Raw genomic sequence first — 12,075 nt, forward strand, 5'->3', positions numbered from 1 at the left:
ACGGTGACAGTTAAGGGGTTAAAAAGTCTCCTTATATGAGATTCAGTAGGTTGCAGTGAATCATTTGACTGGTGGAGGTATTTATAGGATGGATACCCCTTTAACAGAAAAGTAAAATATTTTTAAATTGACCAAGTTTAATGTAAGAAAAGCTGCTAATAAAAAAGAGAGAGTGAAGGAACGAAATAAGGAAGTGAGGAAAGAAGGGAGGAAAAATAAAGGAGAGAAGTTTAATTAATGTAATTAATCAATGGAAAATGTTGGGTAGAACAAAAGGAAGGATTGAACCTTGTGGTTAGAGGGTGAAAGATACCAGCAATGGGTGACGGGTTTGTTGACAGAGCTAAAGAATACTTTTTTTTTTACTAGTTAGAGAGCTGTATGTGTGTATGAATCTAGTGCACATGTGCTGGTGGTTTCATGTGGCCTAATTGTGGGGGTCATTCTCATTCTCAGAGGAATGCCATAGATGGGAGTGTATTAAAATGGATGCTCTCATTTCACAAATTAAGTTTGTTTGGCAAAAGCAGAACGACAATTCGCGGACACGTAAAAGCACATGTACAGTATAAACATGGAGCTTTAGTTCAGTCTACTAACGCACTATATACTACCCCATCTACCCACCCCCACACGCACACACACACTCCCAGATTAGGAAAGGTCACTGATCAAATAACTATAGGATGGTGATAATGTGTCATCATGTCATGGCTTTTTTTCCCGTCCTCTTCCAGCTCTTTCCGATCCCAGCAGACACAGGGAGACTGGAGTGAGATGGAGGGGGGCACTTACCCGCCACACAGAGGGAAAAAAGGAGGACCAGAACAGTTTCCATGGCAACTGCAATGGGGAGAGAGAAAGAAAGAGGGAGAAATAGTAAATAGAGTGAGGATCGGTGTTAGTGGGTTACATGTTTACCACGTTCAGAGAGAAAGATCTCACGAGCTCACAGTGTTCAGAATCCCGATTACGCCCGGTACTATCCTTGACTGGAATATTGTAATTGTATGTATGCAATATTGAAAGAGCCTGACAGCATCATCAGGTTCAATTTACTCTCACTGTAGCCTCAAAAATCACAGATACACATCTTGTGGTTTTTTGAATCTGTTCTCAGAGTTCACTGAATAAACACTGTTTTTTTTTTTTAACATTAACCACTGTGTATGTGGGCATTTTATGTCTGGGCTAAAGTTGTTGTCAGGAGCAGGTGTTATAACAAAAATCATTATATAACATTGTGAGTAATTTGGTATCAGGTTGAAGGTATATTAAATATACATATAACACACTACCATTCAAAAGTTTGACATCTGTATAATATGTTGTCTGATTTAATATATTTTAGAATGTGCTTTATTCCTGTGATGTCAAAGCCGAATTTAGAGCATCATTACTCAAGTCCTTAGTGTCACATGATCCTTCAAAAATCATTCTAATATGCTGATTTGGAATTCTTTTTATTTTCAATGTTGACAACAGTTGTGCTGCTTAATGTTTTGTGGGAAATTTTTCCTAATTCTTTGATGAATATAAATTTCAAAATAACAGAATTTATTTGAGTGTACTGTGAACAAGTGCATTTCATTTGACATCATTAGATTATATACTGCAATAACAATAATACTTTTATATATTCACAAATGTTTTATATGGGAGGAAAGTTCAGTATGATGACAAAACAAAGACTGTGACATGGCATCATCTTTATCAAATGCATTATAAATATGCAGCGGGGATGAACAACGTGCATGCCCTCTTCTTATTACACACACAGGGATGAGCAGCAGCACACAAAGATGTTTAAATATTACAATTAAAAGGATTTCTCTATGGAGAATCGTTCAGTCTTTCCGCTTTCAAATACCGCCATTTAAACAGTGAATCCGCCATGGTGCAAACACAAATGGCTTTAAAAGGGAATGGAAGATGAGATTTTGGTTTATTGCAAGTTACACCCAAAACACACCAATGACTAATTAAGAGAACAGGGGACAACCCTAGCAAAAGTGGATTTGGACTTTGGATTTGTGCACTCAGATTGTTAAATTAGGCCCTTAAAATATAAATGCTTTACTATAGGGACATACATTTTTTTACATTTGTGTATATATTTAATTAATCCGATTTATTTAATAAACTTTGTACATCTCTAAAGTTGTTTATATTTCTTTGCATTTTATACATTTAGATATTACGCTCATTCACTGCAATTACACTCATTCACTGCTATAGGAGGAGAAGAATTGGCTAAACTTGTTAAATCATCAAAATCAACAACATGTATGCTTGACCCTATACCGACTAGGCTATTAAAAGAGATGCTTCCAGAGGTCATAGATCCTCTGCTTGATATCATTAATTCATCCTTGACATTAGGATATGTACCGAACACTTTTTAAGTTGGCTATAATTAAACCAAAAAATTAAAAAAACTTGATCCTAAATAATAAGTCAATTACCAGCCAATCTCAAATCTACCGTTTCTATCAAAAATACTAGAAAAGGCCGTGTCTTCACAATTATGTTCATTTTTTAGAAAGAAATTGTATATGTGAGGATTTCCAGTCAGGATTTAGACCGTATCATAGAACTGAGACTGCTCTCATCAGAGTTACAAATAATTTACTCTTATCATCTGACCATGGTTGTATCTCTCTAGTAGTGTTACTCGATCTTAGCGCTGCATTCAATACTATCGATCACAACATTCTTTTGAAAAGACTCAAAAATTATGTTGGCATTAGTGGAATTGCATTGGCATGGTTTAAATCATACTTATCTGACCGTTATCAGTTTGTAGCAGTAAATGAAGAGATGTCACACTGATCACAAGTTCAGTATGGAGTACCGCAAGGTGTGATGTAAAACATTCGATGGATAGTATTTCCTACAACTTAATTCAGATAAAACTGAATTTTTAATTATTGGACAGAAAGGCTCCACAAGTAGTAACCTAGAATACTGTTTAACACTTGATGACTGCTCTGTCAAGCCCTCGTCGTCAGTGAGGACTGAGGAACCTGGGTGTGCTCTTTGATACCAATCTTTCATTTGAAAGCCATGTCTCTAGCATCTGTAAAACCGCATTCTACCATCTTAAAAAATATTTATCTAAATTTGGTACATGCTTTCAATGCAAAATGCTGAACAGTTAGTATATGAGTTCATAAGCTCAAGGCTAGATTATAGTAATGCTCTACTGGGTGGTTGCCCTGCTCGCTTAATAAACAAACTCCAACTGGTCCAAAACAGCACCTCGAGTTCTTACAAGAACCAGTGTTCAAAAGGCTTCAGATATTTGACCAATCGCATCCTGTAACGTCAGCAAAGATCACGTGACAAGGAAGGAAGAAGAAGGCAGGAGTGCTGAGTAATTTAGAGAACATGAGCTGTCCTGAGATGAATCCTCTTCATCACACGTTAGGTTGGCAGCATCTGAATATTACTGATGTAATATAGTGTGCGTAGATTCAAAGTAAGTGTACATTGTTAGTTCTTCTTTATAATATGCAGATTGCTTCGTGCCGCAATTCGGTTGTATATAGCGCCATTGCACCATATTAATGTGCATTCTCTGGATTATTTAAGTAATTCTGACATCCTGTTATTCTGCAAGAAGTGTACACTATATTAAGTGAAATATATGCTAATGTTTCATTGTGTTAGTTCGTCATTGAAGAGTATTTGTTATTATGTATTACAAGCGTTGGTATCATTCATGTGAAAAGAGAATTCATAGAATGGCTGTTCTATTTGATTAGAACCTGTAATCGTTCTAAATCGTTGTTAAATTAATTTATGTAAAGGAATTTGTGTTATAATCACACTTGTAAGATGTTAAAGTAAACTCATATCTATATATTCTGTATTTTGTTCCAGAACCACACCTGTTTAGTTGAATAATCATCAGTAAAAATCATTTAAAGAGATTCTGGAGTCTGCAGAGTGAATTATCTCCACTTGATGTCATTGCACAGTTCTGACCGACTGTCTGCAGGGGTTCGAATCAATGCGAATTGGCACATAATCAACACTCAATTACAACCAGGAAGTATGATCATATTAGCCAAGTTCTGTCAACACTGCACTGGCTCCCTATTAAACATTGCATACATTTTAAAATCCTGCTTATTAGTTACAAAGCACTAAATGGTTTAGCTCCCCAGTACTTAAGAAAGCTCTTAACACATTATACTCCATCACATCAATTGCGGTCTCAAAACTCTGAACAGTTTATAATAACTAGAATATCAAAATCAACTGCAGGTGGTCGATCCTTTTCCTACTTAGCACCTAAACTCTAGAATAGTCTTCCTAGTATTGTTCGGGAAGCCGACACACTCTGTCAGTTTAAATCTAGACTAAAAACACATCTCTTTACAATGGCATACCCATAAAACATTTTTAACTTACATTATTCAAGTCAGTTGACTGATTGTTAGGCTGGATTAACTAGGTCAGCCGGAACCGAGAACACTTCCCATAAACACCTGATGTACTCGTTACATCATAAAAAGAGTGGCATCCACACTAATGTTAGTCTCTCTGTTTATCCCGAGGTTTACTGTCCGGATCGGATGGTGGACCTGCGCCCAGACATGACCAGCTCATCCTGGAGCGTTGAAGTTTTGAAACAATCGTCACTGTAAAAGCGCTATATAAATTAAGATTGATTGATTGATTGAATTTATTCATTGATTCATTGATTGAGTTATCTCTTGCAAAATCCAAGAACTAATCGCATAATTCTAATCACATATAAATGTATCAAACTGTCCCATGCTCAAATAATACATAGATGTATTTACTCAGGTGAAGGTCTACAATGCCTTCAAAATGAGCTGTTGCACTGTCCCTATCTGACTTGCCTTTTACATTTTTCTCAGTGATTTGACTTCCTGTCAGCGAATGCTGTACTAACATTTGTTATAGGAGGACAAAGTCGTTTGTTCAGTGTCATGGGCAGGATATTGCTGGATTCTGCCAGCAGTCCCACAATCCCTATGACAGCTTTCAGGGACCCATTCAGAGCAGTGTCATTTACTAGGACATTAAGCATGGGAGAGCCATTGACAAGAAAATGACACAGGGTAGAGGAGATTAACGGCCCTTGACCACAGGAAGGACAGTTATCCTACTTCTGAGTGTTTCAAGAAATGGATTTTGTCACAGGAACAATATTTTCAGACGGACTATTCATTTGCCAAATCAAAACATGGTCATTGTGCTCAGCTTCCCAAATTTATGAAAATCTATTAATCTCTCCAGCATGTGACAGTGTTAGTTCTTTTAATAGATAACACACAAACAAAAAAAAAATGGAAAATATAATTAGAAAAACAGAAACGAACCTGTGTTTACAGACAAAACAGACTTTGAGTCATTGTCAGACAGTAAAAAGTCTAAATATTTGATCAATCATGTAAACATATGGCTTAACAACAACACCAACAAAAAAAAATACATGTTTTAGTTCTATAAATACCTAACACCCCTTCTGCTTCTCTGCCCTTTAAAGCCAACCGTGCCATCAGCACCCTGGTGTTATGTAGGGCATCATCATCTCAAAATGGTGTCATGGTCAACCTGTGAAAGAGAACCAGGTCATTCTGAAAAAAAAAAATGCTGTTGCCAGGTCTAAGAAATTATGAAATTAACAAGATACTGAACTAATTAACACAGCACTCACTTAACTCAATTTAGTGTGCAATGTAACACAATAATGACTGTAAGTAAGCAAATATCTAAGAACGTCCCAAAGAGCAACTGTTCACAACTACACACGGATTCTGAATCTGTCACTAGTTCGCTACTTTCAAAAGATAAACTCAAAACATAAAGGCATGTTAGAACTGTAAATAGTTTGGGCTGTTTCTGACAAATTACTGAAAAACAAGGAGGCAGTGTGATTGTGTGGTATTACGTTTAAACAGTTTCATAAATACTTTAATATTCATAACTTAAATTTTAGACACAGATACTTTTGATACTTTGCCACACCAGCTGAAATAATTCCAAACAGAGCTGCGTTTCAGCATGATTGGTCTTGGTTCCTGGATGTTTTTTTGTTTGTGTGATTTATTCAATTACTTGGTCTTGGAATGAATCTGCATTTATGACCAAACTGACTCACTCATAAAGACATTGGAGAAGCTGTGAGTTTAATAAGCCTACTTAAAAACAATGACATTACCACCTTGAAATAAAAATAATGTAGCTTTCAGTAAAAAAGTTGTTTTATTTAAAATCAGCTAAAACAAGCTTCTGTGCAAAATCTCTTAACATTTCAGCCTCAACAAAAGGGCATGTCTGCTTCATTATTAAGAAAAGTTATATTATGTGGGTAAACGTTGTTCCCTCGCCTTGTGCTGTCTTGTTTATCTATCTGATTTAAAACTACATTTGAAAGTTAATTGTGAATAAAAAAATTGGATCTCCAATAGATTTTGTTTGTGTGTTAGAGAGAGAAAACAGTAATTCTGACTCCCTTGACCAATTGTCAATCTTAAAAGATTGAGCTTAGTCTGGTCATAGCCAGACAAGTTCAGTTCCCTTTATCGAGGGAACTCGCACTGCGTCATCGTAGATGACACATCGGGGAACGCCCTCGGCGTGACGCTGCTGAGTTCATATCAAAAAAGTCCAATCTTGATTGGTGTTGCGTAATGACGTAACGAGTGACGGCATACCCGGAGGTATAAAGGGACGCCGGCACAAGCAAACGCAGCTTCCTGCTTTCAGCGGTCGCGCTCTGTGTTCTGTCTGTCTATTTGGTGTTGTTTGTCCCGTAGGGCTTATTATATCATTAGATATGGCGAGCGAGCAGTTCAGACGGTTTGTGCCTCCCTGTCCGCGCTTTATTTCGGGCACGGACACACACCAGCTCTGTGTGCAGTGTCTCGGCATGCAGCACGCCCGGGCCGCTCTCGAGGGAGCGGCTTGCGGCGAATGTGATAAGCTGCCGCTGAGAGTACTGCGCTCGCGGCTGGCGGTCTTTGACGAGGCCGGTCAGCCTCGCGAGCCTCGCGGTTCTGGGCCCGCTGTTGCCGAGGCAGAGCGGCGCCGCAGGTCGTGGGGCTCGCAGCTGGATGTGTCAGCGGGATTAGGGAATGTTGAGGCATCTCTCTCTTCCTCTGACGATTCAGAGGATCTTCCGCCACGTGTGGAAGCCCGCGCTGCGGCTTCTTCCCGCGAGGCGGAGGATCAGGTGCTCATGCTGTCCGATTCCGAGGGATCGTTGACAATGAGCACCGAAGCAGGCGCAGTGGGGCAGTCGCCACCCCACTCGCAGGCTATGGAGGAGCTCGTGGAGGTCTTGACTCGCGCTGTGGCCAAGCTGAGCTTAGATTGGCCACAAGAGGAAGTGCACGTCCAGCCGCCAAGCAAGCTGGATGAGCGCTTCTTCAAGCGTCGAGCCCAGCCTCCACGCCGGGGTCTGCCGTTTTTCCCCGACCTGCACAGTGAGCTGTGCAGGGCGTGGGAGAAACCCTTCTCAGCACGTTTGACTACGCCCCCTGCACTTGACTTCGCTAACGTGCTGGGAGCGTCTGAGAAGGGATATGTTGCGCTGCCGAGGGTAGAAGAGGCGCTCGCGGGCCACCTCTCTCCCGAGACAGCAGCTTCATTGAAGACCCCGGCATTGCCCTCGAAACCATGCCGAGAGACTTCGAAGCTGGTGGCGAGGGCATATAGTGCGGCTGGTCGCGCTGGTGGGTGCCTGCACACTCTTGCGGTTCTGCAGGCCTACCAAGCGGACTTGCTGAAGGAGCTCGATGAGGGCGAGGGTCCCTCTCCGGAGGATGTGACTGAGCTGAGGAAGGCAGCGGATTTGTCTCTTCGTGTCACCAAACAAGCGGCCCGTGATATCGGCCGCTCCATGGCGGGTTTGGTGTGCGCGGAGAGGCATCTCTGGCTGAACCTGTCGGGGATCAGGGAGAGAGACAGACACTTTCTCCTTGATTCCCCGGTTTCGCCTTCTGGCCTTTTCGGCGGCGCTGTGAGCACCGTCGTCGAGAGGTTTCAGGAGGTGAAAAAGCAGGCGGCCGCTCTCAGCCAGTTCATCCCTCCCCGCTGGGGCTCCTCCAGCAAGGCTGCCTCGAGCGGGCAGTCTCGGCCAGCAGAGGGCTCCTCGCACCGTGAGGTGCAGAAGCAGAGCGTCGCTTCTCGTGCCCCTCCTGAGGGAGCTTGGCAGAAGAAGCGACGCTCTCGCGGGAAGTCTTCAAAGCCGAAGACCGACCTGAGGGAGGTTATTCAGGCCAAGAAGGCTTCCAAGCGGTCCTAGCTGCGGCAGGACCGCTGAGAGCTGTCCCCCACGGGGCGGAGCGACCGAGGTCGTTCTCCCCCCGAGGCTCTCGGGAAATCGATGTTGTGCTCTCGCAGTCAAAAGGGCTCCGGACCACGTCGTTTCCCCATGTTCGCGCGCGGCTCTGGCCAGCACATATAAAATCTGCGGCAGAGCAGCGACTGCGTTCACACACCGAAAATCTGCCTCGATTAGTCCCTGCCGGTTATCCGCTTCAGGGGGTCGAGGCAGAGGTTCGGTTGATACCCCAGACCAGCCTCGAGAGGCTGGTCCCCTTATCAGAGTATCTCGGCGCATGGTCATGCCTTCCGAATATCTCTGTGTGGGCCCTGCGCACTGTAGAACGGGGATACAGACTGCAGTTCAGAGTTCCCCCCCCGAAATTTGGGGGGATAGTCTGGACAGTGGTCGGTCCCGAGCAGGTGGGGGTAATGGGGCAGGAAGTACGCTCTCTGCTGGGAAAAGGGGCGATAGAAAGGGTCCCCCCGCCAGAAAGGGAGGTCGGGTTCTACAGCCGGTACTTCATAGTCCCCAAGAAGGATGGGGGGTTGCGTCCAATATTAGATCTCAGGCTTCTGAATCGGTCTCTGAGGAGATACAGGTTCAGGATGCTAACCATTCCTGTTATCGTGAGTCAGATCCAGTTCGAGGACTGGTTCGTCACGATAGATCTAAAGGACGCTTACTTCCATATTTCCATCCTTCCCAGTCACAGGAAGTTCCTGAGGTTCGCTTTCGGGGGCGAAGCGTTCCAATATCGGGTCCTTCCCTTTGGCCTAGCCTTGTCACCTCGCACCTTCACGAAGTGCATGGATGCAGCCCTGGCTCCGCTAAGACTCCAGGGCATCCGGGTACTGAATTATATCGACGACTGGTTGATCATGGCCAGGTCGTACGATATGGCAGTTCAGCATCGAGATGCTGTTCTAGCACACATGAGGTGTTTGGGGTTGAGACTCAACGCGAAAAAGAGCACGTTGATGCCCTCCCAGAGAATTACGTTCCTGGGAATAGTGTGGGACTCGGTAACGATGCGGGCACACATGTCACCCGCACGTATCGAGACCATTCGGGCGGAGGTCTCAAGTATAAGGTTGGGCCACAGCATCACTGTCAAACAGTTCCAGAGACTGGTGGGTCTCATGGCAGCAGCGTCCAGTGTGATTCCACTCGGCCTGCTCCACATGAGACCGCTACAGTGGTGGCTGAGAACCAAGGGGTTTTCTCCGAAGGGGAATCCCTTTCGTATGATCAGGGTAACGCGCAAATGCATTCGTTCCCTGGTTATATGGAAGAAACCTTGGTTTCTGTCCCTGGGGCTAGTATTGGGAGCATCGTGTTGCCGGAAAACCGTTTCAACAGATGCATCCCTTACTGGTTGGGGCGCGGTCATGGAAGGCCGAGGGGCGAGAGGTCCTTGGACAGCCCAGCATGCTTCATGGCACATCAACTGCCTAGAGATGCTGGCTGTCTGGAAAGCTCTGAGGAGTTTTCTCGAGGACCTTCGCGGCCACCATGTCCTGATACGATCCGACAACACTGCCGTGGTATCGTATCTAAATCATCAGGGGGGTCTGAGATCGCGCTCTCTGTACAGACTGGCGCATCAAGTCCTCCTGTGGTCCCACGGGAAACTGTCTTCTCTCAGGGCAGTTTATATCCCGGGGGACCAGAACCAGGGAGCAGACATCCTGTCGAGGCAGGGGCTGAGGCCCGGGGAGTGGCGTCTCCATCCAGAGGTGGTGGAGGCCATATGCGAGAGGTTCGGCCGAATGGAAGTGGATTTGTTTGCGTCTCGAGAGACGACCCACTGTCCACTTTGGTTCTCCCTCAGGCATCCGGCTCCGTTGGGCCTGGATGCCATGTCACAGGCGTGGCCGAGGCTGCGTCTGTACGCATTTCCCCCGATTGCTCTGCTCCCGGGAGTTCTGGAGCGGGTTCGCCGGGAAGGCATTCGCCTGCTTCTGATAGCACCCCGGTGGCCGACCAGGGTATGGTTCTCCAACATTATGGACCTGCTAGACGACCTTCCATGGCAGATTCCTCTGAGGAGGGATCTGTTGACTCAGGCGGGGGGCTCGATATTTCACCCCCAGCCAGAGTTATGGAACCTGTGGGCTTGGCCCCTGAGGGGGCAGAGCTCATAGAGGAAGGGCTGTCAGCAGGTGTCGTGGAGACTATACTCAGCTCCAGGGCTCCTTCCACCAGGAAGCTGTACAACTTGAAGTGGAGAGTGTTCTCCATATGGTGTAGAGACCGTGAAGTAGACCCAGTGAACTGCGCTGTGGCTTCAGTACTGGATTTTCTGCAAGTTTGGTTTTCCGCCGGGCTTACCCCGTCCACACTTAAGGTGTATGTGGCAGCGATAGGAGCTTTCCACGCACCATTAGGTGAGGGACCTCTGGGGAGGCACCATCTGGTTGTACGGTTCCTCCGAGGAGCGCGGAGGATGAGACCTGTGGCTCGTTCTAGGATCCCTGCGTGGGATCTGGCAGTGGTTCTCGAAGGGTTGGTTGAGGCCCCTTCGAACCGCTGGAGTTGGCTGAGGCCAAGAACCTCACGCTTAAGGTAGCTTTTCTCTTAGCCATCACCTCTCTGAGGAGGGTGGGGGACCTTCAGGCATTGGCAGTAACACCCAATTGCTTGGAGTTTGCCCCAGGCAACGTGAAAGCTATCTTGCGGCCGACCCCGGGATACGTCCCCAAGGTAACGTCTAATGCGGTACGGTCGGTGGTTCTCCAGGCTTTTCATCCCCCGCCTCATGTGACGGCAGATGAGGGCAGGCTTCACCTCCTCTGCCCGGTGCGGGCATTGACGATTTATTTGGAGAGGTCTGCCCAGTGGAGGAAGTCAGACCAGTTGTTAGTGTGCTTTGGTCCACCTAGGAAGGGGCTGCCTGCAGCGAAACAGACAATTAGTAACTGGATTGTCCAGGCAATAGCAACGGCCTATCAGGTGCGCAACTTGCCTTCACCTATAGCCGTGAGGGCTCATTCTACCAGGGGCATGGCCTCCTCGGTAGCCCTCCTTTCCGGAGCTTCTCTGCAAGAGATTTGCGAGGCGGCTGGGTGGGCCACACCGCATACCTTCGTGAGGTATTATAGTCTGCACCTCCCGGTGACGCCAGGCGCTAGGGTGCTCGCCCCCTGATTATGCACTCCGGTTCATGTCATGGGATGCAAGATAGGCGAGGACTAGTGGGTACTCGTTCCCCGATGTGTCATCTACGATGACGCAGTGCGAGTTCCCTCGATAAAGGGAACGTCTCGGGTTATGAATATAACCCATGTTCCCTGAGAGGGAACGAGACACTGCGTCTCGTAGCCCCGCCTATCTACAGAGCGGCCCGCTTCATAGCAGTAAGCTGCGTTTGCTTGTGCCGGCGTCCCTTTATACCTCCGGGTATGCCGTCACTCGTTACGTCATTACGCAACACCAATCAAGATTGGACTTTTTTGATATGAACTCAGCAGCGTCACGCCGAGGGCGTTCCCCGATGTGTCATCTACGATGACGCAGTGTCTCGTTCCCTCTCAGGGAACATGGGTTATATTCATAACCCGAGACGTTCTGTTATACGGTGACATTTTCTCTTTAAAATACATGTTTAATCTCTCTGACATAGCATTTGAGCATGTGACAGCTGACAACTGCACTTTTAACTTCAGTTATATTTGCTAGACAAGGCTGTTCACACACCTGAGACATTTTGAATGTAATGTTGGAAGTTTAAAAGGCAGAAATGACATATATTTGTTTAACAATGA

General features: G+C 45.6%; 1 protein-coding gene across 1 annotated transcript in view; it reads right to left on the bottom strand.

Annotated features, from left to right (window-relative positions):
- fxyd6 (FXYD domain containing ion transport regulator 6) overlaps positions 1–12,075 on the bottom strand; it is a 33,352-nt gene that overhangs the window by 15,058 nt on the left and 6,219 nt on the right. The window contains exon 2 of the mRNA XM_067450998.1: positions 796–843. Within this exon, the coding sequence (XP_067307099.1) occupies positions 796–838 (43 nt within the window). The 5' untranslated portion in view covers positions 839–843. The remainder of the gene's footprint in view (positions 1–795; positions 844–12,075) is intronic.

This window comes from Pseudorasbora parva, chromosome 8 (assembly GCF_024679245.1).
Source record: "Pseudorasbora parva isolate DD20220531a chromosome 8, ASM2467924v1, whole genome shotgun sequence".
Lineage (NCBI taxonomy): Eukaryota > Metazoa > Chordata > Actinopteri > Cypriniformes > Gobionidae > Pseudorasbora > Pseudorasbora parva.